We start from the raw sequence: 25388 nt of genomic DNA on the forward strand, positions 1-25388 counted from the left end.
AAGCAGGATGATGACATCGCACGAAAATAGGAGGTGCCGGACCCAGGAGTGGGTGAAAAATGTAGAAGTGGTGCAAATGTTTCTATTATGCTTTTCCTCTGATTCTTCCACTCCTGGTTTTGGCTTACAAATACTGGGGTAAAAAACTCACCAAATACTCGATGTGTGCATGTGGCCTTATAGCGGCAAAACGAGGTGACAGATTCCCTTTAAAGGGAATCTGTCACCCCTTTTTTTTTTTAATATGAGCTGCCGGCACCGCCATTCTGTAATGCTGTAGATAAGCCCCTGATGTAACCTGAAAGATAAGAAAAAAAGAGTTAGATTATACTCACTGTTGAGGGCAGAGCAAAATATTGCAGTGTGCAGGCATCGGACCGCGACACCCACCGCCTCTCCAGTGAGTATAATCTAACGTGTTTTTCTTATCTTTCAGGTTACATCGGGGGGCTTATCTACAGCATTACAGAATGCTGTAGATAAGCCCCTGATGTCGGTGCCAGCAGCTCATATTCGAAAAAGGGGGGACAGATTCCCTTTAAGGGAACCTGTCACCATGAAAATGCAGCCCAATCTGGAAGCACCATGTTATAGAGCAGGAGGAGCTGAGTAGATTGATTTATAGAGTTTTGTAAGAAAAGATTCAGTATAACCTGTGAATTAATCCTTTACGCCTCTGGCTATTCTGTGATTTTCAGCGCTGCGATCAGTGACCGCTATAGCTGCTTGCACACTTGTACAGAGAAAGCTGTCAGTGGCTGATTGGACTGCCCTGTGGACTGAAAATCCCTGAAAGAGCAGAGGATTAAATGGTTAAATCACAGGTTAAACTAAATCTTTTCTCACAAAACTATATATCAATCTGCTCCGCTCCCCTTGGCCTACAACATTCTGTCTGCAGATTGGTTTGTATTTTCATGGTGCCAGGTTCCCTTTAATCTGCTGGCAAAATATTGTTTCCATTGAAACTACAACACGCGACACATCCTGAAATCGGACTCTCGTGTACTATGTTATGGTACTCTCAGCAAAGGCCTCCCGATAGATTCACTCTAAGGGATTGTCTGAGTAATTGACATATATCTGTTAAACCTCAGTCTTGCTTATTGGCCGCAAATTCTTCCAGGATACAAACTCCTTTGTGGTTGGACCTAAAATGACCTTGCAGCCATTACCTGTCAGTAAGAAGATCTGCCAGTCCACATCTCTGCTGCATGTGCGGCCATACGCTGGCTACACGATTTGTTAATGGCTACAACGTTTTGCAGTTAAACCTCACACTGACACAGTTTGCAGTTGCTTATTAACCAGGTGATGGGTGAGCTCTATGGCTGCACCGTAACAGGTCTATCATATTTCCAATGGAGCTTTCCACACCACTGTGTGCAGAGCCTTCAGGTGGTAATAAGCATCCCCGTTCTCCAGTCGTACTCAAGCCTTGTTGATCATCATGACACTTGGTGAGACCTCTCCATTATATAAAATGTACAGTACATTCTCTCTAATTGTTTGTTGTCCTCTCTTGTATGTTTTTAGCACTTAGTGTAGGTTCTGCTTCTGTTTTGCAGTTGCCTCAGTAGTATTATTCACCATATCACCAGGACCTCACTGTGTACCCCTTACTGAAGTTGTCGGACCAATATGGTTAATGTTGTTACTTGGAACAGTTCATTGTCAGATCGTGTCAACACGAACGGTTAAATCTCCTCCAGCCATAGGTGGAAAAAGAAGAAGGTAAATGGGGGAAATACTCAGTACATTCCTAATGTGTGCGTTCTTCAAGCATGAAGTGTTTTTATGACTAATGAACTTTAGTGTGGCACCTGTCCCTTTAACCCTTTGGATGCTATATGGATTGAAGGATCAATGAATGAAAACTTGCAGTAGAGCTTCTGGAAATGTGAATGTGATGCAAATGTCAAAAATATATATCTGATTAGCTAAATAGCCAAGCCAAATGATACTGGGCTGGGGTATTCAAAGGGTTAAATGTGGGCTCATGATTTCTTTTTTCAAATAAGTGTGTTGAATTCATTACAACTAGAAATGCAAAGCAAAAGCAATTTATCAATGTGGGTAATATTTGGAATAAATAAAAAAAAAAAAAATGTTATCATGAACTAATTTTGTATAGGTGATTACTTATAGATCGGTGGGGATGCAACTGCTGGCACCTGCTCCGATCAGCAGAATGGAGCACTTGTATGCCCATTATACTGGATTGTTAGTGCACTTGGCTTTTTCTGGCAACCTCATAGAGAATGAATGGAGTGGCAGTCAAGCAAGTGCACTGCAACTCCTGTCTTGTGGGAATAAGTGCCCCGCTCTGGCGAACAGTGTTGGTACCATCGGTTGCTCCTACACTGATCTATAACTTGAGGGCATTACTATAGATTCTCAGGAATTCAGATTGTTCAGTAAGGCCTGTTTCACACACCAGTTTTTTTTTGTCAGTCACAATCCGCTAAAATGGCTGATAGCGGATCCGTTCCTGTACTAACCACGTTTGTCACCGGACCGTTATTTTAACGGATCCGTCAAAGGAAGGATTTTAAAGGAACCGCTGCCTAGAGAGAGAGAGTATTTTTCAGCCGCCAGAACAGAGTTTAGAGTTAAATTTCCGTCTTAGTGAAGTCTTTCGGGCATGCGCAGTGAGAAGTGTGGATCCTGCCGGCCGAAAAAACGTTGCATGGTCCGTGCGGACATGTTGGCTGACGTCAAAATTTTGGCGGATCCGCAAAAAAACGGATCCAACGGATGGCCATCCGTCAACACCCGCCGGTAGTGCAACTCAATGGGAAAAAAAAAGGATCCGCCAAGAAAAATGGCGGATCCGTTTTTTTTTTTTTTTTTGCAAAAAGGCAGATTTTGACTGATGGACACAAACGGATGTGTGAAACAGGCCTAATGCGTACAGTGCCCATGCAGGGATTTCTGCATTTGAGATACAGAATGATTAGAACTAGTCTGGTTACTTGGAGTATAGCGAGTACTACATGACACAGGTAGTTATGTACCATTGCAGATCTCCACCTGAGTGCATTCTTGGCTTTCTTTTGAGCAGAATGGAGGGTATTCCTGCACAGTGTAGATCTGGGCAGTGTTGGGTTTTCAAGAAAGCTAGACCGTGAAATATTCTAAAACCACATCCTGCTGAGAGGAACGAAAGTGTAACCATGCTGGCATTAGAATAACTTGTCTATTAAGATTCTTCTCATGACATTATACTTCTTGTGTTCTTCATGCCTTAGGATTAGCCATTCATTTGTAATCATCATGAATTATTAATTGGCTTTTCTTGCTCATATGTGTCATATACTGATTTACTGTAATTACTATATTACATGATTACTTTCCATCCGTTTGATGGTGATCACGTTTCCTTAATTGTTATTGCTCACGTGGTATATCTCAAAGCTGGTTATAACTGTCCGGATGGCTTTGTATCGTGGGAGGAAACCCAGACACCTATTAAAATATATATATATATATATATATATATATATATATATATATATATATATATATATATATATATATTCATATTCATATTCTTTTTTTTAATTAATGTGTTAGGGATATGATGTGGCACTTCTATATAAGTACTACTGGCCTCCTGCACTTGTTATGCTGACTTTCTCACAGATTGCTCAGTGCTCTTGTCTATAATATGGCTTCTGATGGTCAGCATGTGACTAGACCTGTCCTCCAGCTTTCTCAAATGAAAAAAACGCTTTCCCATGCTCAGTATTATTAGAGTGGAGGAGTCTGATGGACAGGTTTGATCACATGCTCCTCCATTAGCGGCCGTTTTGTGGACAGGAGTGCTGTACTAAGGGTTTGAGAAGGTCATGTAATACTACTATATTTCTATGTGCCACAGAATCATGTCCCAAGCGCATGTACCTAATATGAACAATCTCTTTAGTGTGTATAAAAAGCTGAAAAACTATGTATAGTTTGTTTTACTTTTTAGATTACTTTCTTTATTTTTCCTTCCTAAACAAAAAATGAAAGATCCATCTTTTTATCCAGTAAGGCATTATAGTATGCAGCAAAAGTAGTCAACTCCCCACTCATATTTTCTTCCTCACAGGTGCACAGAAAAATTAGGGTATGTGCACACTTTGCGGTTTCCGCAGCGTTTTTGGCTCTGCAGAAACGCAGCAGATTCTGCTGCGTTGTACAGTACCTTTATTTCCTATGGAAATAAAAAAAAGCTGTGCACATGCTGCGTTTTTTTCCGCGCAGTTTTGCTGCGGTTTTCAAAACGCAGCATGTCAATTGTTTGGTGCAGAAACGCTGCAGTTTTACACCTCATCCATTATGAGGTGTAAAACCGCAGGGAAAAACCGCAGAAAAACCGCAGCACTTTGTCCTGCGTATTTCCTGCGGTTTTCTCTACAAAATCCGCAGAGACAAAAAACTATGTGTGCACATACCCTTAGATATTTACAACCCCCTTATTACAACTGGGTCTGTTTCAAGCACTAGTGCTTAAAAATCACCCAAACATCACAAGCAGTCAAAACTTTGTGTATTGATGCTGAGATAAATTGAAAAAGATGCTGTGAATAAGCAGAAAAGCTACAGTTGTCACTGTCCAAATATATATGGACCTACGTTTTGACATTTTAGCTGTTTACCAAACCATATTCAAGAGTTATTCACTTATACAATCAATTTAATTAGAGGGTATTCACATCCTAATAGAATTAAGGGTTTAGGAATTACAACTCTTTTTAATATGTAGTTGCTTCTTTTTAAAGGGACCAAAGGTAATTGGACGATTATTTCACAAGCTCTTTAATGCCCTGTGTGGGCTATTCCCTTGTTAATCCATCATCAATTAAGCAGGTTAAAGGTCCGGAGCGGATTCCAGGTGTGGCATTTGCATTTGGAAGCTTTTTCTGTGAACTCACAACATAAGGTCAAAGGATAGAAACAACCCATCATTAAGCTGAAGAATTCCATCAGCAAGAGGTCAGAAATTATAGAAGTGGCCAAATCAACAGTTTGGTACATTCTGCAAAAAGAAAAAAAAAAACGCACTGGTGAGCTTGGTATCTGAAAAAGGCCCAGATGTCCAAGCAAGACAACTGTGGTTGATGATCGCAAAATCCTTTCCATGGTGAAGAAAAAACCCTTAACAACATCCATCCAAGTGAAGAATACTCTCCAGTAAGTAGGTGCTTCAGTATATAAGTCTAACATAAGAGAAGACTTCATGAGAGAAAATAGAGGGTTCACCACAAGCCACAATCAGCTTTAAAAATAGAAAGGCCAGATTGGACTTTGCCAAAAAACATCTAAAGAAGCCAGCCCAGTTCTGGAAAAGCATTCTTTGAATAAATGAAAACGTTCAGTTTGTACCAGAATGTTGGGAAGAAGAAAGTATGGAGAACGATTGAAGCACCTCATAATCAAAAGCACACCACATCCTCTGTAAGATATGACGGAGGCAGTGTGATGGCATGCATGGTTTCCAATGTGTCACTAGTGTTTATTGATGGTGTGACTGAGACAGAAGCAGACGGGTGAATTCTGAAGTGTACAGGGATATACTTTCTGCTCAGATTCAACCAAATGCAGAAAGGTTGATTGGACGACGTTTCACAGAGCAGATGGACAATGGCCCAAAGCATACTGTGAACTCAACCAAAGGCAAAGAAATTAAATATTCTGCAATGGGTAAGTCAATCCCTAGATCTCAACCCCATCGAGCATGCATTTCACATGCTCGAGACAAAACAAGGCAGAAAAACCTACAAACAAGCAACAATTGAAGTCAGCTGCAGTAAAGGCTTGGCAAAGCATCACAAAGAAGGAAACCCAGCATTTGGTGATAACTATGGCTTCCAGACTTCAGACAGTCATCGTCTTCAAAGGATTCTCTACAAAGTATTACAAATGAGCATTTTATTTATGGTAAAGTTAATTTGCCCAATTACTTCTGAGTCCCTGAAATGAAGAGGCTTTGTAGAAAAATGATTGCATTTCCTAGATGTTTCACAGGATATTTTTTTCAACCTCTTTTATTAAACCTGAAAGTCTACACTTCTTCATTTGCATCTCAGTTGTTTCATCTTATATCCAAAGTAGTGACATGCAGAGCCCAAATCATGAATATTTGGTCACTGCTCAAATATTTCTCAACCTAACTGTATTTCTCTTGGGGTATTCCACTAGCAGTATTTTTTGTCTTTTCCTTTTGGGTGATGCACTTATTTTTAGCTTGGATTTTGCCGCTGAACCATGTCCTTGGTTGGGGTCTTCATTTTAGGTAGTGGGGATTGTCTGATGTGGGATGGTTCATTCTTCTTTATATACACACTACATTTGTAAATGTAGCCCAGCCATTGTTTCATTGCCCCAATGCAAGTGAATGATGAAGGCCCTCCGACTTTTTCATCTTCTCTGCTGAAGGAAATTAAGAAAAGCAGCACATTTGGAAGTACATAGGGAAGGCGATGGCTCTAGTACCACAGATAATACACAAGAGGGGACTTTGCAGACCTACGGTACAAGCAGCTCTCACAGTATTGGCGCAGTCTTCAGAGATATCTGGCATGCTGCTTTCTTTTTATCAGGGTTTGTATTTATTCTGAGCTTTGTTCTCTTGGAGAGATGCATTATCCCTTCTCTGGAAATGATTGGCACTGTAGTTGCCATCCGTTATCTATTATTTTCTCTGTACACTATTAGGCTAGTTTCACACTAGCGTTTATGAGCTGCATGCGCCCTGCGTCCCCTATCTTTATCACAGGGGGCGCAGGCCGTGCGCAGTATGCGTTTGGCGGCACATGCGCCTTTTTGACGGTGCGCCGACGCAACCAACTGCAGCAGGTTGCGTCGGCGCACGGCCTGCTCCCCCAGTGATAAAGATTGGGGACGCAGGGCGCATGCAGCGTCATGCGCCGGTGGGCGGAGCTACCGGCGGGGCGCAGCAGGGGGCGGGGCTTGGCGGCGGCCGTGCGCAGGCCGTCGCTGCGCTCATAAACGCTAGTGTGAAACTAGCCTTAGTTAAACTATCTAAAGCCTGCCACTAACCTCCAAATGTATAGCTGTTTTGGTGAGCGAAAACGTTATGTTGGAAGAATCACTTTTATTACAGTGATAACATCATTTGAGACAAGCGATTGGAGATAGAGCAACTTTTTGGGATATGTGACATCATGTTACTCAATACCATTCATTACTGCATGGATCTGTAAAGGGGCTAATTGAAAAACCCTAATAACAAACCTTACTGTGAAACAGAAATGTAAGGATTTACCGTAACTACTGCCATTTCTATTTCTCACTGACTTTTAGAAAAAAAACACCTTGGTGGAGGAGTTACTGACGTCTGAGCAGAAGACATTAGTTAGATTGTTTTTTCATTTGATCTTGAAATTGTACCTGTTTAAAAATTTACGTGGCTGTGAAACCGAAATGCGTTTGGCACAGCACCTCATACATAGTTTATGGTTGGCAGGTTTAGATCTAATTTCTTTCTATTTGGAAATGCACAAAAAGTCTTCTTGCCGTGAGAAGGGATATTGTGTACCTCCTTATGTTATTTTTCTGTCCGTCTTTGTGTCGCTTATTTGTATTTGTTGTCTTGAATGCTCTTTAAAATTCTGATCAAGTTTTGTATAGTGCACATTTCACATTCCATATTTAGAGCGTGGGGAGGATTGCTACACGCACATCATAGTTACATTTTGATCATTTCCATTGTGGATTATTAAAGATCAGGTTAATTTAATTTGTTTTCATATAGTTCTGCCGGTTTAGTGTCTAATTTTGCTTTAAAGAGGGCCTTTCACTTGTCATAATGTTTTTACCTGGTTTAAATGCCATGGCTGCCCTGGTGTGGTTTTTCTTTTGTGCCTCCATTTCTGAGGTATGGCCTCAGCTTCTCTGTGTATAAATCTAGTCTTTTCAGACAAATGGTCCTAGTCCTCAACTTTTCTTTGGGAGTTTTCTTGAGGACCAAGTCCAGTTGACTGGAATGACGATTTGTTTATGATGAAATGGGGCCATATATTAGGAATTAAGATGCGCAAAAAGAAAAAAAAAATGAATTCCTGATTTAGGAGAACATAAAGTTTTTTGGTTTTTTTTATCTGATTTTTCAGCATTAAACTACCGCCAATCAGGATGTAATTACCGTTCAGCGTTTGTGTAATTGCTTGTTCACGAAGGCTGACCACACTTAACGATGTGCGCTGAGCGGCATAGGCTGCCATTGTCTCGGCAGCACGATGATGTGCTGCCGAGAGCGATTATCTTTTCGTGCTAACCAAAAGATCTTTTCATTGATGAACAAGCGTTGATTAGGATTTAGCAGTTTGTCATTTGGACTGCAAGATTATCATAAATAAGCGTTCCTAGGAATGCTCGTTCGTGATATTGCAGTGTCAATTGACCTATAGGCATTTACACCAGGTAAAAATATATATATATTTATGGCAAGGTAACGGGTCCTCTTCAAAGTTGATGTCTAGTTGCTTGATATTTTTTTACAAATGGCACACCACGGTCCAAAATACAAATGAGTAATTGTCCCCTTATATTTTACTGCTGCTCCCATGTTGAGAGTTACTTGGTCCCCAGCTGGTCTCTGTTCACCCTGCTTCAGCAGTGTGTTGTGAGTACTTTCTTTACCACTGCAGCCAATCGCTGGCTGTGCCAGTGAAGTGTTGACACCCATAAGGTGACTGCTGTGACCTTTGATTTGCAGGCCACATACAATTTCAAAATGTCATCGCTTGAATCAGGTGAGCAGAGACTGGTGGGGGACCAGGGAAGGATCAGCACAGCAGAAGCAGGTAATTGGTAAAATATTGCCACTTTTGTAATTTTAGGCCATTGGCAACTGTCTGTAACAATAATTCAAAGGGTTTGGACTACCTCTTACACTTTTGTTCTGCATGTAGTTTTTTGTTTTTTTTTTAAATTAATGATTTTTGTGTCCATAAATCAGATAATGTGCTGTCTGAACTTGCAGTTATGTTCTCTTCCATCTCTCTCACTTGCTGGGTTCTCAAATCTTTTATCAATACTTTAGGAACAAATTGAAAGGAGTAGAGTTGCAGAATAAAATGTATAGAATAAGTAGATCTACTGTAGTTTTGTATTGTCGTAAAATCTTTTTGCACATTTGTTAGTGATTGAACTTTATCAGAATTTTTTATGAGCAAGATGTGTGTTGCCATTTGTGTTTTAGTTGGTGGTTGTGACTATCACCATAATGAAAGGCCTGCTCTAAGGTACTCCGTTGTTCTGCATGAGGTTTATGATACAGATCTATAACTGTACAGCATGATTATTATGGCATAAACTGCCGCAATCCCATTCTGTAATCATGATAAAAATTTGTTGCAAATGAGCAGACTGCTAAATTGTGGCCCCTTAGGCTATGTGCACACGTAGATTTTCGTCCTACGGATTTTTCCGCGCAGATTTTAAGAAATCCGCAGGTCAAATGACCTCTATTTTTCCTGCAGATTTATTCCTTTTTATTGCGGTTTTCCAGCGGTTTTTGTGCGGTTTTCCCCCTGCGGATTTGGAGAATGGAACAGGTAGAAAACCGCACAAAAGAAGTGACATGCTGCTTTTTTTGGACCTCACAAATACAGCGCGGAAAAAACCGCAGCGTGTGCACAGCGTTTTGGTTTTTTTTTCATTGATTGACATTGTACTGTAAATCACAGTGCGGATCTGCAGTGTTTCTGCGCAGAAACATCCGCTGCGGATCCGAAGGAAATCTGCATCGTGTGTACATAGCCTTAATTCGTAGTGTCAGTTCATTTATCATGAACATTTTACACAACTTGTCTATTATGTATAATCCTGGCTCTTTCACTGTGTTGTGATGGTCACATGTCATTTTTGTTTTAATTACAGCTTTAGTGTCTTAATTTTTTTTTCTACCAAAACTATTATTCATCTGCTGTCCTGAAATTTGTAAGCCACATTATTGATTTTAATTTGCAATCACTTTACTTGTCTTTTCTTCATAGAAATGTTTGGAAAATCCATAATTTCTTGAATAACTTTTTCAACTTTTTTGCCTCAGTTCAAAAAAAGCCAAAAATTCCATCGACAAATCAACAGAAACTGACAATGGTTACGTGTCATTAGAAGGTAGAATAACAGGTAAAAGCAGCGAGGATGGGGTTCAAGTGCATGAGCCACAAAGTGAAATGATCCACTCCGAAGAGACAACATGGGCAGCAGCAGCAAGCAGGACACATCAGACGCAAACCAAGGCGATGTACAATAAAACCAAAATGGTAATTTCCAAAGCCTACTTCTTATTTGGTAAATTTTGCTCCACATCTTAGGTAAAATTGTACAATGCTGGTAATCTTTGCTGCAGTTTACTTGTTATTAACAACTAGATGGAGGGTGTTAGTGTCACGATGGGGGCAGGCTTTGCAGCGTTGAGAATCTCTTCCCCCCCCCCCCATGTGCTCACCCACCTATCCACTCTCTCTTTCCCCATGTGCTGACTTCTCCTGTCTGTGCTCTCTTCTTTGACCTGTCTACCCCATGTGCTATCCTCCTTGTCTGCTGTCTCTCGCCTTCCTGTGCTGTGTTCTCCCCTCATATGCTTTCCCGTTTGAGCTGTCTCCCCCCTGTGCTCTGTCTCTCACCCCTGTGTCTGACCGTGTACAGAACATATCACAGCTCCTGGGCAGGGGAGGAAGCAAAAGACAATACTGACAATACAGCAGGAGATTGCAGAGGATACATTTTGTGAGGTAAAATATTGTTTAAAAACAGTCAGTGAAATATTTTACCTCACAAAATGAATCCTATGTGATCCCCTGCTGTAATGTCAGTATTGTCTTTTGCTTCCTCCCCTGCCTAGGAGATGTGGTATGCTCCGTACACGGTCAGACACAGACAATTTTTAAAATGAACTTTCGTTCGTGGGAAAACCCCTTTAATGTGACTGGCTTTCTCTGCCTGTAGACACGTCGCGCATCTGCCGCCGGGATCAGCCGAATGATTCACGCGACGGTGATCCACTAGTGGTACCGTGCAAGAGGCTGCGTGTGTGAGTGGTGCGTATAGAGTGTGTGTGTTCCGTTGGTGGTACCGCGTAATAGGTTGGTACCAGCAGCAGTTTCCATATTGAGACACCCTTCACTTGGGTGTCCCAGTATGGTGGTCGGTGAACTTCCTCCACTTGGAATTCTGGGATACATAGAATCATAGAATCGTAGAGTTGGAAGGAACCTCCTGGGCCATCTGGTCCAACCCCCTGCTCAAAAGCAGGATTCGCTAAATCATCCCAGACAGATGTTTGTCCAGCCTTTGTTTGAAGACTTCTATTAAAGGAGAACTCGCCACCTCTCGTGGCAGCCTGTTCCAATCATTGATCACTCTAACTGTCAAAAAGTTTTTTTTAATATCTAATCATTGCTTCTAGTCTTTCCTTGTGCAAATGAGAATAAAGATGATCCTTCTACAATGTGACAGCCCTTGAGATATTTGTAGACAGCTATTAAGTCTCCTCTCAGTCTTCTCTTCTGCGAGCTAAACATTCCCAAATCCTGTAACCTTTCCTCATAAGACAGGGTTTGCAGACCGGTCACCATTCTGGTCACACTTTTCTGAACGTGCTCCAGTTTGTTGGTGTCTTTTTTAAAATGTGGTGCCCAAAACTGGACACCGTATTCCAGATGAGGTCTGACCAAACAGCAGTAGAGGGCAATAATGACTTCACGTGATCTAGACTGAATGCTTCTGTTAATACATCCTAGAATTGCATTTGCCTTTTTGGCTGCTGCATCACGCTGTTGACTCATATTCAGGCTGTGATCTATTAGTATACCCAAGTCTTTTTCACATGTGCTGTTGCTTAGGCCTATTCCTCCCATTTTGTATATGCTTTTCTCATTTTTATTGCCCAGTTGTAGTACTTTGCATTTTTCCCTGTTAAAAACCATTCTGTTAGTTGCTGCCCACTGCTCCAGTTTATTTATATCTTTTTGAATCCTCTCTCTCTCTTCTCTAGTATTAGCTATCCCTCCTAGCTTTGTGTCATCAGCAAATGTAATCAGTTTACCCTCAATTCCTTCATCTAAATCGTTGATAAAGATGTTGAACAATACAGGGCCCAGGACAGATACGGTGACATCTGGACAGAACAGGAAATGAAAACATTACAAGGCAATGACATAAATAGATCTTCTGTTTTCCAGAATGGAAGGATTTTTTTTTTTTTATTCTATTGCTCACCGTTCATTACCTAGATTAACAGTCGCCAATACAGTCTAGCAGCGGCAGTCTAAAATGTGCATTGCTTACAAACTCTTTTCAATAGAGATTGTAAGTGCTGCTCAGAAGAGCTGGTTGGATGTCTGGAGCACACTGTTAACTACTGATTCGAGCAGCTTCAGATCCAGATTCATGGTGCCACTCTGATTCTGCATGTGCTTGCTTTATTCAAAGAGGGCATAGCCTGCCAATACTGCTGGTCCAAACTGCCAAAGAGGAATGCACCGCCCTCCAGGAGACAAATGAGTGGTGTGCTCCTATTCAAGAAAATTGGAAACCCCTCTAAGTAGTAGACCTTTTTTTTTTTTTTTTTTACGTATTTCAGAAGAACAAAGGCATGTTGATGGTCTTGTCTTGCCAATCAAAACAAACACTTTTGCCTTATTTCCTACTTATGTACTAGAGTATTTTCCTAGCTTTTTCTTTAACATCTGTTTTTTGTACTCCGATGGCACATGCACTCCGTTCTGACTCATTGGGTGTACTTTTTTGAAATGTTACAATAAATTATTTATAAACTCTGATTGTAAAGTATTGCCGTGTTCCCTTGAATTATGTTGCCGTTTCGGTACATTGACCTACAATTAATAATAAAGCCAAAAATTGTATGAGGTTTAAAAATCCTGTACTTGTGTTATTTAATGCTTTTCATGTAATCACATACATTTTATCTATATCCAGGATATGGCGAGGTCACCTGCTAACATCTCAGATGAAGTCTCCAGTGAAGATGACCCAAGCACGGGATATTCGGCACGCCGTAGTATGGACCACCCTCATGGTGACAGCATGCTTAGGAATCGAAAGTCTCATCATTACAAAAAGCATTATACAACTGAGGTATAATATCAATCTTCCTCCTCCTTCCTCTGTGCTAGAAATCTAGAGTGTACAGAGCTCATTTCGCCTTCACTGGATTACGCTTTTTGTTCTGGTTTGTACAGCAATCCCGATGACTCTTGAAGATTTTTGTATTATCTCTATATTGCGGAGATCTTGTGAGGCATGTAATGGATGTTCATAGTGGGATTACATCTAAGAGTTTGCCAGCTACGTCTCACAAATCTCCAATGTACTGTACATCAAGTTGGTACTACATAATAGTGCTGTGCTCTAAAGGTTCGGGTCGAGAAGAACTTAAACAGTGCTGTAAATGTTCTTATTTCTTTGACTTTTTTCACAGAAAAGTATCATATTAGGTTAGACATCTCTGAATTGGCCACTTTTTCTCATCAATTTTATTGTTATGCATTAAAAAGTTGGCCAAATTAAAATGGTTCTGATAAATTTTATTGGTAAATATCAAGTTTATTGTAAACCCACCTTGTTATTGTTGTGAAAAAGACGAGTTACAAGACCATGGTGTTGGGCTTTAATGACTTGAAACATATTGGGTCCTTAGAATTCTTGCATGGAGCTCAAATAGTATATGCTCGTGTATAAGCCGAGATTTTCAGCCCATTTTTATTGGGCTGAAAGTCCCCCTCTCGGCTTATACACGAGTCATATACCTGGGGGTCAGCGGGAGAGGGGGGGCAGGGGTGTCACAGATCATACTCACCCGTTCTGGCACTCTCTGCAGCCTCGCTCGCTTCTCCACTGTCACCCTTCCGGTCTTCAGCGGTCATGTGGTGCCGCTCATTACCGCTCATGGATATGCGCATATTCATGAGTGGTAATGAACGGTACCACGTGACCGCTGAAGACAGGAAGGGAAGGGAGACAGTGGAGAAGCGAGCGAGGCTGCAGAGACTGCGGCAGGATGGGTGAGTATAGCGATATTCACCTGTCCCCCGGTCCATCGCTGCTCACCACTGTCTCTGCTGCATCCTGTGTCAGTGACGTTTAGGCAACAGGGGGCGCGGTGACGTGATTAGTGCCCGCCGCCCCCCTGCTGGCTGAACAGTCACTGACACAAGAAGCGCCAGACAGCGGCGATGGACCCAGGAGAGGTGAGTATGGCTTTCTTTTTTTTTTGCAGCATATGGTGGGGGCATATTCTATGGGGCAGCATATGGGGGCATAGTCTATGGGGCAGCATATGGGGGCATATTCTACGGAGCAGCATATGGGGGCATATTCTACGGAGCAGCATATGGGGGCACATTCTACGGAGCAGCATATGGGGGCACATTCTACGGAGCAGCATATGGGGGCATATTCTATGGAGCAGCATATGGGGGCATAAACTATGGAGCAGCATATGGGGGCATAGTCTATGGATTCCACCCTCGGCTTATACACGAGTCAATAAGTTTTCCCAGTTTTTTGTGGCAAAATTAGGGGGGTCGGCTTATACACGGGTCGGCTTATACACAAGTATATACGTTAATGTAGAGATGGCCTAGTAGAGGATTCTTCCATAGTGCAGAGCACATGCAAAGAACAGAAGGTATACAGCTCTGGCAAAAATTAAGATGGATGGAGGCAACATGACGCTCACTGTATCCCTCTGGTAGTAAAGCCAGAATTGGTCCTTTTTCCTCACTCAAGACTTTTCTTTTCAACTCTTTTGGCATGGTTAAAAGTTATTTTTTCATTCCTATTACTTTTGGGATATTACTAGCACTTGTTTTGCCATCCAGCTTGTCCTATTGCAAGAGGACTGTGAACTCCACAGCAGGGTTTTTTATACTTCAGTAAATAAGATTTGGTTCAGGTGATCACCTAATCAGAAGCACATTAAGTAGAATGAGGTGTACTCTGGCTGGAATTCAACTGACACTGGAATGGAATGGCAGTCAGACATGTAGAAAAGTGGATATCTATAAAACTGTGCAGTGGTCTCTTAATTTTTGCCAGAGCTGTATATAGGAAAATTATTCTACCTGTAGCGAATAAGCTTAGTACACATTTTAAAGGCATTCTCTTCTGCTGCCAGTGGTACTTGAAGTTTTGAGATGGTCATGGCCAGTTTTGCTGGACTGATAAATTTTATTTTCCCTTCACCCATGACAGCACCACATGAGAGAGGGATCCGCCCCGCCAGGACAGGAACCTACTGAAACATAAGGGGCGGCACCTCTCCCCCGCTTCAGTTGAGTTCCTGTCCTGGAAAGGAATCCCTCTGACAGCGGCGGTGCCTGTCAGGATGAAAAGACCCAGGGCCGTCCCGGCGTGTAAAAATGCAGGGCTGGCTTACCTGCGACGCTGGCCGTCGGCAGCTGGTAGCGCAGTCCCCGGGGTTTTTCCTCATACGGGCCCCGGGTTCGTGCGGGCACGGTCCGATGTCCTCCCTTCGGAGGTTCCTCCCTGTGCCGCCCTCCCCCTGCGCGCGCGCCCGTTCCTTCCCCTGCATGCAGGGGAAGCTGGGGGCAGAGACCGGCGTCTGACGTGGGAGCGCGACCGCTGACGTCATCAGGACGCGACGGTCATGGCGCCGGGCGCGACGCCGGCCAGGAGAAGCGGCTGGTGGTCGCGGGGGGGAGGGGTAATGAGGGGCTCACTCACCGCATAAAAGAAGGAGCAGAAGCGGCTGCAGGGGTGACAATGGCGTCTCAGGAGGATCGCTCACCGTCCCCATTGTCCCTGCCCCATCGCAAGCTTCTGGTCGCAAGAGCCGCTCGAGCGGCAAAAGCAGCAGCCGTCCGAGTCACCGATCGAGGGATTCCTCGAGATCAAAAGAGCGCAGAGCGCACGCTCCTTCGCAGCCCCAGAGCCCGGTATCCGTCTTTCCTGGGTGGTGAGTGATCTCCGTGAAAGTAAGACATTAATAGGCCTTCCTATGTCTTGTTTTTTCTTTTTTTAGGGAGGCAAAAAAGCTGTAAGCAAAAAGAAAAATAGAGAATGTGCCATATGCCACAGCCCTTTAGCAAAAGACTACCAAAAGGACTTATGTGTCAGCTGTATCCAGCGGACTATGGCTGAAGAGGTGCCGAGCCTGGCAACAAACCTCAGATCGATAATAAAATCTGAGGTACAGGGCTCACTTAAAAAATTATTAAAAAAGAAGAGTAAGAGTAGGAGAACCTCCCCGAGTTCCTCGTCAGGCTCCTCCTCTTCGGAGTATCAAGTTGAGCACGGGTCATCTTCATCCTCAGACAGTGATACGGGGGGCAGACCTTGCTTTCCCGTAGAAGATACGGACGCTCTCCTCAAAGCCATCAGGTCCACTATGGGCCTGCAAGAGGAGAAGGTAGAGAGATCACTTGAGGATGTAATGTTTGGCGGCCTGCAAGAAAGGAAGAAGCGTACCTTTCCGGTCAATGACAAGGTTCAGGCCCTATTCGAAAGAGAATGGAAGAAACCGGAGAAAGCGAAGATACCCCTTTGAGGCTAAAGACACGGACGTCTTGGACAAGGTCCCAAAGATTGACGCAGCAGTGTCTAGGTCTTCCAAGAAGTCGGCCCTGCCCCTGGAGGACTCAGGGGTTTTGAGAGATCCCTTGGATAAAAAGGCGGACTCATACCTAAGGCACACTTGGGAGGCAGCGGCAGGGGGTCTGAAACCGGCAATAGCCGGCACCTGCACAGCCCGGTCATTAATGGTCTGGTTGCAACAACTTGAAGAAAAATTAGCCTCCAAGGTACCAAGAGAGAAAATATTGGGAGAAATGTACTTGCTACACGGAGCTGCCGCTTTCTTGGTTGACACCTCCGCCGACTCAATGAGGTTAACGGCAAGAGCAGCGGGGCTATCGAACGCCGCAAGACGGGCGTTATGGCTCAAAGGCTGCCCTGGGGACATTCAATCTAAGGCGAAATTATGCTCGTTACCATGTGATGGGCAGTTCTTGTTTGGGAAAAACCTGGATGACATCCTGGAGAAGGCCGATGATAAAAAGAAGGGCTTCCCCAGATTCATGGGTGATCAGAGGAGACCGCCCTTTCGGAGGGGAAAGTTCAATCGGGGCCGTCCCCCGGGAGAGCGGAAAAGGTGGGACGACAAGAGGAAAAAAGAACCAGGGTTCATGTTTGGGGGAACTACCTCAACCGCCAAAAAATCCCCGCAATGACGCCAGCCCTCCGGTGGGGGGAAGATTGAAGCTCTTTTCTCAAGAGTGGGAGAAAATATCGGCCAACAATTGGATTCTGAGCATTATAAAGAATGGCCTAAAAATCCCTTTCTTCCAGCATCCGAGAGCTTCATTTGTGGTAACCCCCATCAGAAAGGAACCAGGAGAGCAATCAGCCATAGAAATAGAAATTTTAGGACTGTTGGAGAAACAAGTTCTAATAGAGGTCCCAAAAGATCAAGAGAGAAGGGGGTTCTATTCTCCCCTCTTCCTAATAAAAAAACCAGACCTCTCCTTCAGAACGATAATAAATCTCAGGCGCCTCAATCAATGGATCATGAACCAAACATTCAAAATGGAATCGGTGACTTCGGCCATAAAGCTGTTACACCACAACTGCTTCATGGCCGTAATAGATTTGAAGGATGCCTATTACCACATCCCGATGCACCCAGAATACCAGAAATACCTGAGGGTAGCCCTATACATCCAGGGCGACCTCAGGCACTTTCAATTTACAGCTCTTCCGTTTGGTATCTCCATAGCGCCAAGGATTTTTACGAAAGTAATAGCGGAAATGACAGCTTTCCTTCGAATCCACAATGTGATTATGGTGCCTTACTTGGACGATTTTTTGGTCATTGGCAATTCAGAACATCACTGCGCACATCAAGTAGAGAAAATAACAGAAACCCTGCAAAGACTGGGTTGGATGATAAACTTAAAGAAATCCAAACTTCAACCCCTAAGGAAACAAACATTTCTAGGTTTCGTCTTGGACTCCGACCGTCAAGTTTGTCTCTTGCCAGAGAAAAAACTAGAGAAAGTGAGAGAAATGACCCTTACAGCAATACAACAACCTCACATGACCCTAAGAAGGGCAATGTCCCTGTTGGGCACGCTAACAGCCTGTATCCCTGCGGTCAACTGGGCACAGTTTCATACCCGACAACTGCAGGCGGAAATCTTGTCAGCCCAGAAACGATTGAAAGGGCGTTTAGAAGGGAAGCTGGAACTTTCCGAAAAGGGGAGAAACACTCTCACTTGGTGGCTAGACGGCACAAATTTAGCAGGAGGAACTTTGTGGCACAGGCCCGTGTCCGATGTAATATTGACGGACGCAAGCTCCTCGGGATGGGGGGCACACCTGAGAGAACAAATAGCCCAAGGGTCCTGGGGTCACCTAGAGCAGAAGGCTTCCTCCAACTTAAGAGAGTTAAGAGCGGTAAACAGAGCCTTGGGGGCATTCATTCCCATGTTACAGGGTCAAAATGTCCGAATTATGTCAGACAACAGGGTGGCAGTGGCGTATGTCAACCACCAGGGAGGGACAAGGTCAAACTCCCTAATGGACGAAGCCAAAAGAATCTCTCTCAAAGCAGAACAACATCTAACCTCCCTGACGGCCCTACACATCAAAGGGACAGAAAATGTTCAAGCCGACTTTCTAAGCCGCAACAAGTTAAAACAGGGAGAGTGGGCCTTAAATCGTGTAATATTCCAGAGGATAGTACAGTTATGGGGGCAGCCAGTGATCGACCTCTTTGCCACCAAAAACAACCGGCAAGTGAGGAGGTTCTGCTCCTTAAACCCAGGGGAAAACCCGTGGGCAGTAGACGCTCTGCAAATCCCGTGGCTGTTCAAACTGAGCTATGCCTTTCCCCCAGTAGCGTTAATCCCGGCAGTGGTAAAAAAGATAAGAGACGAGCAAGCCAGAGTAATCCTCATAGCCCCGTTCTGGCCAAAAAGACCGTGGTTTTCACTACTGCAAATGATGTCTCTCTCGGCCCCGTGGGTACTGCCAGAAATTCCAGATTTATTAGCTCAGGGGCCGATATTCCACAAACAAGTCAAGGGGTTCCATCTGACGGCGTGGAATTTGAGAGGGCACTTTTGAGAGATAAAGGTTTTTTCCCCGGGGTTGGTGACTACTCTAATGAAAAGTAGAAAACCTATAACAACCAACATATATGGCAGGACGTGGAAGAAATTTCTACAATTCCTGGGAAAACCGTTAGGTCAAGAACCCCCAATCGAGTCCATCTTGGAGTTCTTGCAGGCAGGCCTACAGCTAGGCCTGGCGGTTAATACCCTCAAGGTACAGGTTTCAGCGCTGGGTGCATTATACAATTGCAATATAGCGGCAAACAGATGGGTAGCCAGGTTCATAAAATCTTGCCACAGATCTAGGCCAGTTTCCCTACCAAAAATAGCTCCATGGGATCTAAATCTGGTGCTGGAAGCCCTTACGAAGGAGCCGTTTGAACCCATACAGCAGATTTCAACTAAAAATCTCACCCTAAAAACCATCATTTTGGTAGCTCTAACGTCGGCGCGTAGAGTTAGTGACTTGCAGGCCCTCTCAGTCAATCCACCATATACCCAGATATACCAGGATAGGGTGGTTATGAGAACAGACCCTGCTTACTTGCCGAAAGTAGTAACTAACTTTCACCGAAACCAAGAAATTGTCCTCCCTTCCTTATGCGAGTATCCGAAAAACCCAGGGGAGGAGAAATTTCATAGCCTAGACGTTAAAAGAACCCTAGTAGAGTATATGTCTATAACCAGCCAGTGGAGGAGGTCCCAGTCCCTATTCGTAGCCTTCCAGGGTGCTAGGAAAGGTTATGGAGTGTCAAAGGGGACTATTGCCCGATGGATTAGGGAGGCCATTAGTGTAGCCTACTCAGCTAGTGGCGTCCCGGTTCCTGACGGCATCAAGGCTCATTCCACCAGAGCCGTGGCGACCTCCTGGGCTGAGAAAGCAGAGGTATCAATAGAGCAAATTTGTAAGGCCGCTACCTTGGCCTCACCCTCAACTTTCTTTAGACACTATAGACTAAATCTATCCTCCTCTGCTGACTTGACCTTTGGTAGAAGGGTGCTGCAAGCGGTGGTCCCTCCCTAAGGTGTTCGAAGTCTCCAGAATCTCTCATGTGGTGCTGTCATGGGTGAAGGGAAAACCACCATGGTTACTAACCGGTAGCCGGTTTTTCCGGAACCCATGACAGCACCCGTATATTTCCCCCCCTTTTTTCACCGTTTGGGTGTGCACAATAGTCGGGTGTATTTGTGTGATGTGGTGTTGGATAAATATGTAACTAACCGGGAAGTCCTCTCAAATGCTCTGTAATCCAACTGAAGCGGGGGAGAGGTGCCGCCCCTTATGTTTCAGTAGGTTCCTGTCCTGGCGGGGCGGATCCCTCTCTCATGTGGTGCTGTCATGGGTTCCGGAAAAACCGGCTACCGGTAAGTAACCATGGTGGTTTTTCTAAAATTTTGCTGCTTCGGTGTATTTACATCTTTTAGTCAGATGTTTCTATGGTTACTGAAGTACAATTATAAGCGTTTCATATTTTGTAATACTTTTGTTGACAAATGCATCAATTTTATGCAAAGACTCAAATATTTACATTGTTGACCCTCGGTTTTCCCGACTTCTGCCATTCGCCCTGGCAGCTGGATATCCGCTTAATCAGTGCTTAGAGTTTATCACAATTGCTGTGTCTTCCTGTGTCCATTCACATTTTGAAGAATGACCATAAGTTCGCAATAGGTTTGATATTTGAGGAGTTTCCTGGCCTTTGGACTCACAATTTCAATGTTTTGTTCACTGAGCCACTTAGTTATCCCGTTTTGCCTTGTGACATGGTCTCCATCATGCTGGAAAAAGCGTTGTTCATCATCAAACTGCTCCTGGATCGTTGGGAGTAGTTGCAGTTCGGGGAAGTTTAATCCCATTCTTTATTCATGTCAGTGTTCTTAGGCAAAATTGTGAGTGCGGCCACTCCATGGATGAAAAGCAATTCCATACATGACTGGTCTCAGGATGCTTTACTGTTGGCGTCACACAGGACCCATAGTAGTGTTCACCTTTTCTTTTCCGGACAATCATTCTTCCAGTCTTCTATCTAATCCCTGTACTTCCTACAGACTGACATTCTGCTATGAGCATAGTCTTCTATATGCCTCATGTGGAAGACCCTGCTCTTGTCCCTGGCTAGCACTGACCCCTGAAGAATGCCTTTGAAATGCTGATTGTAAGGGTCATTAGAATTATCCGCTATAAGGAGATTAATTTTTAGGCTCTATATCTATCCTCTTCATTTTGCTCCTGTTGTGACTTAGCCTAAAATGTCCTGTCCAGGATCTCTCTCTATCTAGAAGTTCTCCCCACCCTAACCTCTTGCATTCATCCTTGTATTTAGAAGATTTTTGATATTGAGCGCCGTGCCAGTTTCAAGCTTTTAATGCATACAATTGAAAACTAATTACAATTAAATCAAGTTCCCTGTGGCTTTCCCATTAAGTTTTCAAGTGTAATTGAGGGCGCGTACCTTTTTCAATATCAGTCAGTCCAGTTAGATATCTCCTTTGTTTTATTTACTTAGGTTCATGACTTTCAGTCACCGGAGAGGTATGGCATTGTGTTTGCATCCTTTAGCTTTTAATTGCTGAAGAAAAGTAATTTAATATTCATTGCAATATGTAATTGGCTGGTAATATATTAATTTACCAAGGTGTGTCTTTTAATTTCTATTCTTTTTTAATATATAGGTCCACAATCTATATGTTTTAATGAAAATTATCCTTGATGGTTTTTATACTTTGTTTTTTTTTATCATCACATGTTGCCTGGCTAACATTTGATGACATAAAGCGTTTATTTTCCAATAAGATTTTTAATAATGTTATAACTGATGTAGTTTTTTTTTTTTTTATTTGTAAGAACAACCACTATTCAGTAACCTATTAGAGCACGCCATAGTCACTCGATTAGCACCCAGGCATGCTTGGATAACACCTTATCCGAGCACGTTTGCTCGTCACTAGTGGCTAGATTTCAGCATTGAATGGACTGAATTGCACTGTGGGGTTTTGAAGATCAGCTCTTATTCTTTTGAGCTGCTAGTAGTTGATCGGTGCATGTGCCAGGTACCGGACCCTCACCCACCTGATATTGGTGGCCTATCCCAAGGACAGGTCATCAATATCATCTACTAGGAGAATCCATTGATCTATTAAATGGAAAGTATTTTGTTTATTTGTTGCTTGAGGTTCTGCCCTAACAATTAATTCTAGTGATGCAGTAGAAAGCCTCTGCAAAATTTAGGAAGTGACCTCTCTGCAGACGCCCCTTAGACACAAGCTACACACACAACAAACACTATTTATTACCCCAGCCTCAAGTCCGATACTGTCTACACTTTGAAGTTTAAGGTGAAAGGCTATTCCATGGCATGCAGTTTTTTAATATCCTGCGGTCTCCCTCTGACTGGTTTCTATTAATTTGGTGCTGATTTAGTTTTCTATATTTAATTCTTCTGAGTTGCAGGGTTATGATTAGATCACCTTTATACAGAGAAATTCTGAAAGAAAATCCTTAGCAGGGTCTTTAAAATTATTAGCCATTTACCTTCCTTGCATGTTGAGTAATAAGAAGTTGAAATATCTATTCTGATGGATTCCTCAAATGTTCGATAATGAAAATATTCTTTTAGGACATTCAAAAATCAGGAACCAGTTGTAGCTCACGCTGCTCAAGTTCTCGTCAAGACTCTGAAAGCACCCGTCCCGAATCTGAAACGGAGGATGTTCTATGGGAAGACTTGCTTCACTGCGCCGAGTGTCGCTCTTCCTGCAGCAGTGAGACCGATGCGGACAATCAAGGAAACTTGTGTGTGAAGAGGGAATTCAGAGATGACCCTTTTCACCAGGTACACCTCTTTTCAAAGTACAAAGGGTCGTCTACTCTACGGGACTAAAATAAACTGCCAATTCAGATTTTACTTAATAAATTAAAGAAGCACTTCAATCAAAGTTTTTATCCACTTAATATACTGCAATCATCATATTATATAGCACTGTGTACTTGCAATTGCTCATTTTGCCTGTCTACCCAGTTAATTTTCCTTTTTCCATTAGGTCTATGACATCATGTGCTTAAAAACTGACTATATGAATTCTTCTAAGCTCTATGTAGAAATGGGAGGTCAGTTTTCCCTTTATGACTCATGAGCTGGGCCGACTTTTGAGGCAGGCAAACAAGGCAGATTCCTTGGGCACCCAACCACAAAGGGGGGCCCCCTGCATCTGCAGCCCTTTTATGAAATGCACAGAGGGTGTACAGCATTACTTACAGTAAATAATTCTGTGCATCCTCTGTAGTCCCAGAGCGTCTCTCTCCCTATCCCCCAGCAGTGTCAGGTTAGAAGTTGAGGGGGAGGAGCCGTCTCAGCACAGCAGAGGTCAGACCCTGGAGCAGGAAGGTGCCTGCAGCCCTTTCTGTGTCCCCTCCTCCTCATCATGGCTGCTCCTTAACCACTGTCCTAGGATCTGCAGTGAAGCAGCGGGACCTGGTAAGTATACATATATATGTATATCTGAGTGTGTACATGTGCAGTATGCAGTGTGTGTGTATATAGTATGATTGTGTAAATCTGTTGTGTGTGTGAATATGTATATGCATATATATAATATGCATGTACATACAGTATATAGTATGTGTCTGTGTATATTATATATGTATATGGCATGTGTGCAGTATATTGTGTAAATATATGTATAAAGTGTATATGTGAGCATACTGTATATACTGTATATAAACTGAATGTGTTTCTGTGTATATACTTTATATACTGTATGTGCTTGTACACACTGTGTTGTGAGAAAATGGAAAACGGTCTTAGGAGCGCAGGAAATACTCAGACAAGGAGTCTTGTAGGAGTCTCTTTCCTGCACTCCTAAGACCGTTTTTCCTTTCTCATTGCTCCTATCCTTCATTGGAGGTTTTCAGCTGGAGCTGCGGTGGAGACCTGACATCCTTGTCTGCCCCTGGGTTGCTTCCTAAGCGCTCCTTTATGACCGCTTATCACTGACTCTTGTACACACTGTGTGTCTGCTTACTGTATATACAATATGTAGCGTATGTTTCTATATTTGTAAAGTATATATGTGTGTACATGTATAGTGTATATCTGTGTATATGTGCTGCATATATAGTGCTGTAATTGTAGTTTCGCCATAATAGGGATCAGTGGTTTATATCTAATGCCTGTGTCTTGCATTGGGGCCTATTCACACTGTCTTTATTGCGCCTGGTGGTTTCTGCCTGAATCCCCTATAGAGCCATAGATTGCAATGACCGGAATGGAGTTCAAATGAATTCCACATGTGATGGTTTTTTTTTTCCTGAACGTGTCCATCTGTTCCAACAGCCACAGAAAAGTGGACACTAGAAGAAAAAACACAAACTGACTCTGAGGGTAGGTGCACACGATCAGTAAACTCTAAACTGCATCCAACCCACAGCCGCCACATGTTACAGCATAGTGGATGGATTTCAAGAAATCCTATGTCCACTATGTGTGCACAGATGGCCGTGGATCACCTGTGGAGACAGACATGCGGAACGTCTTTCCAGACCGCAGTATATCTATTTATCTTGCAGAGACGTGAATCTGCGCAAGATAAATTTCACCAGTACAATATATTGGACACTGTGATTCCACACGGTTCAATGAACACAGAGGATTCACCTGTGTTCAATAGCCGGCAGCGGACATGTGCTGAGACCAAAGCGCTGCCAGTTACTGCTAGTGTGCACATACCCTAAGGAAATAAATCTGTCCATTTCGGGGAAAAAAAAAATTCATTTGAACTCTGCTTGTGTCAGTGCAGTCTGTGGTCAAAGGAGCTTTAGCAGAGTAGTTTGGGGGACATGTAGGACTTTATTTATTTTTTTTAATCACTTTTTATTCTACCGTTTGTGAGGTAGGATGTAGAAAAAGACGACAATTCTGCTAATGTTTTCTATTTGACTGTATGGCCCTCTTCACACAACAGTGTATCATGTTTTTCACAGATGCCACGTGTAAGGATGTAAAAAGGGCAATAAATAGCAAGAACAAGGCATTTAGGAAGCTAAAACAAGAAGGCAATGAAGAAGCATTAAAAAGTTATAGAGAAAAAAATAAAATGTGTAAAAAAAAAAAAAAAACACATTTAGCAAAAGTGGAAACTGAGAGACTCATTGCTAATGAAAGTAAAACAAACCCCAAACTATTCTTTAATTATATAAACAGTAAAAAGATTAAAATTGATGATGTCGGCCCTTTAAAGAACAATGAGGGTGAAATCATAGAGAGCGATGTG

General features: G+C 43.0%; 1 protein-coding gene across 2 annotated transcripts in view; it reads left to right on the top strand.

Moving 5' to 3' along the window:
- Positions 1 to 25388, top strand: part of PHTF2 (putative homeodomain transcription factor 2) — a 205396-nt gene that overhangs the window by 145424 nt on the left and 34584 nt on the right. The window contains exons 6-10 of one of the 2 annotated variants that reach the window (XM_073551406.1): positions 1569 to 1734; positions 6427 to 6591; positions 10067 to 10283; positions 12961 to 13119; positions 22736 to 22951. In XM_073551406.1, coding sequence (XP_073407507.1) covers positions 1569 to 1734; positions 6427 to 6591; positions 10067 to 10283; positions 12961 to 13119; positions 22736 to 22951 — 923 coding nt within the window. The remainder of the gene's footprint in view (positions 1 to 1568; positions 1735 to 6426; positions 6592 to 10066; positions 10284 to 12960; positions 13120 to 22735; positions 22952 to 25388) is intronic. The other variant, XM_073551407.1, reaches the window with a different exon arrangement.

Source organism: Dendrobates tinctorius, unplaced genomic scaffold (assembly GCF_039654945.1).
Source record: "Dendrobates tinctorius isolate UK_male_01 unplaced genomic scaffold, ASM3965494v1 ptg000176l, whole genome shotgun sequence".
Classification (NCBI taxonomy): domain Eukaryota; kingdom Metazoa; phylum Chordata; class Amphibia; order Anura; family Dendrobatidae; genus Dendrobates; species Dendrobates tinctorius.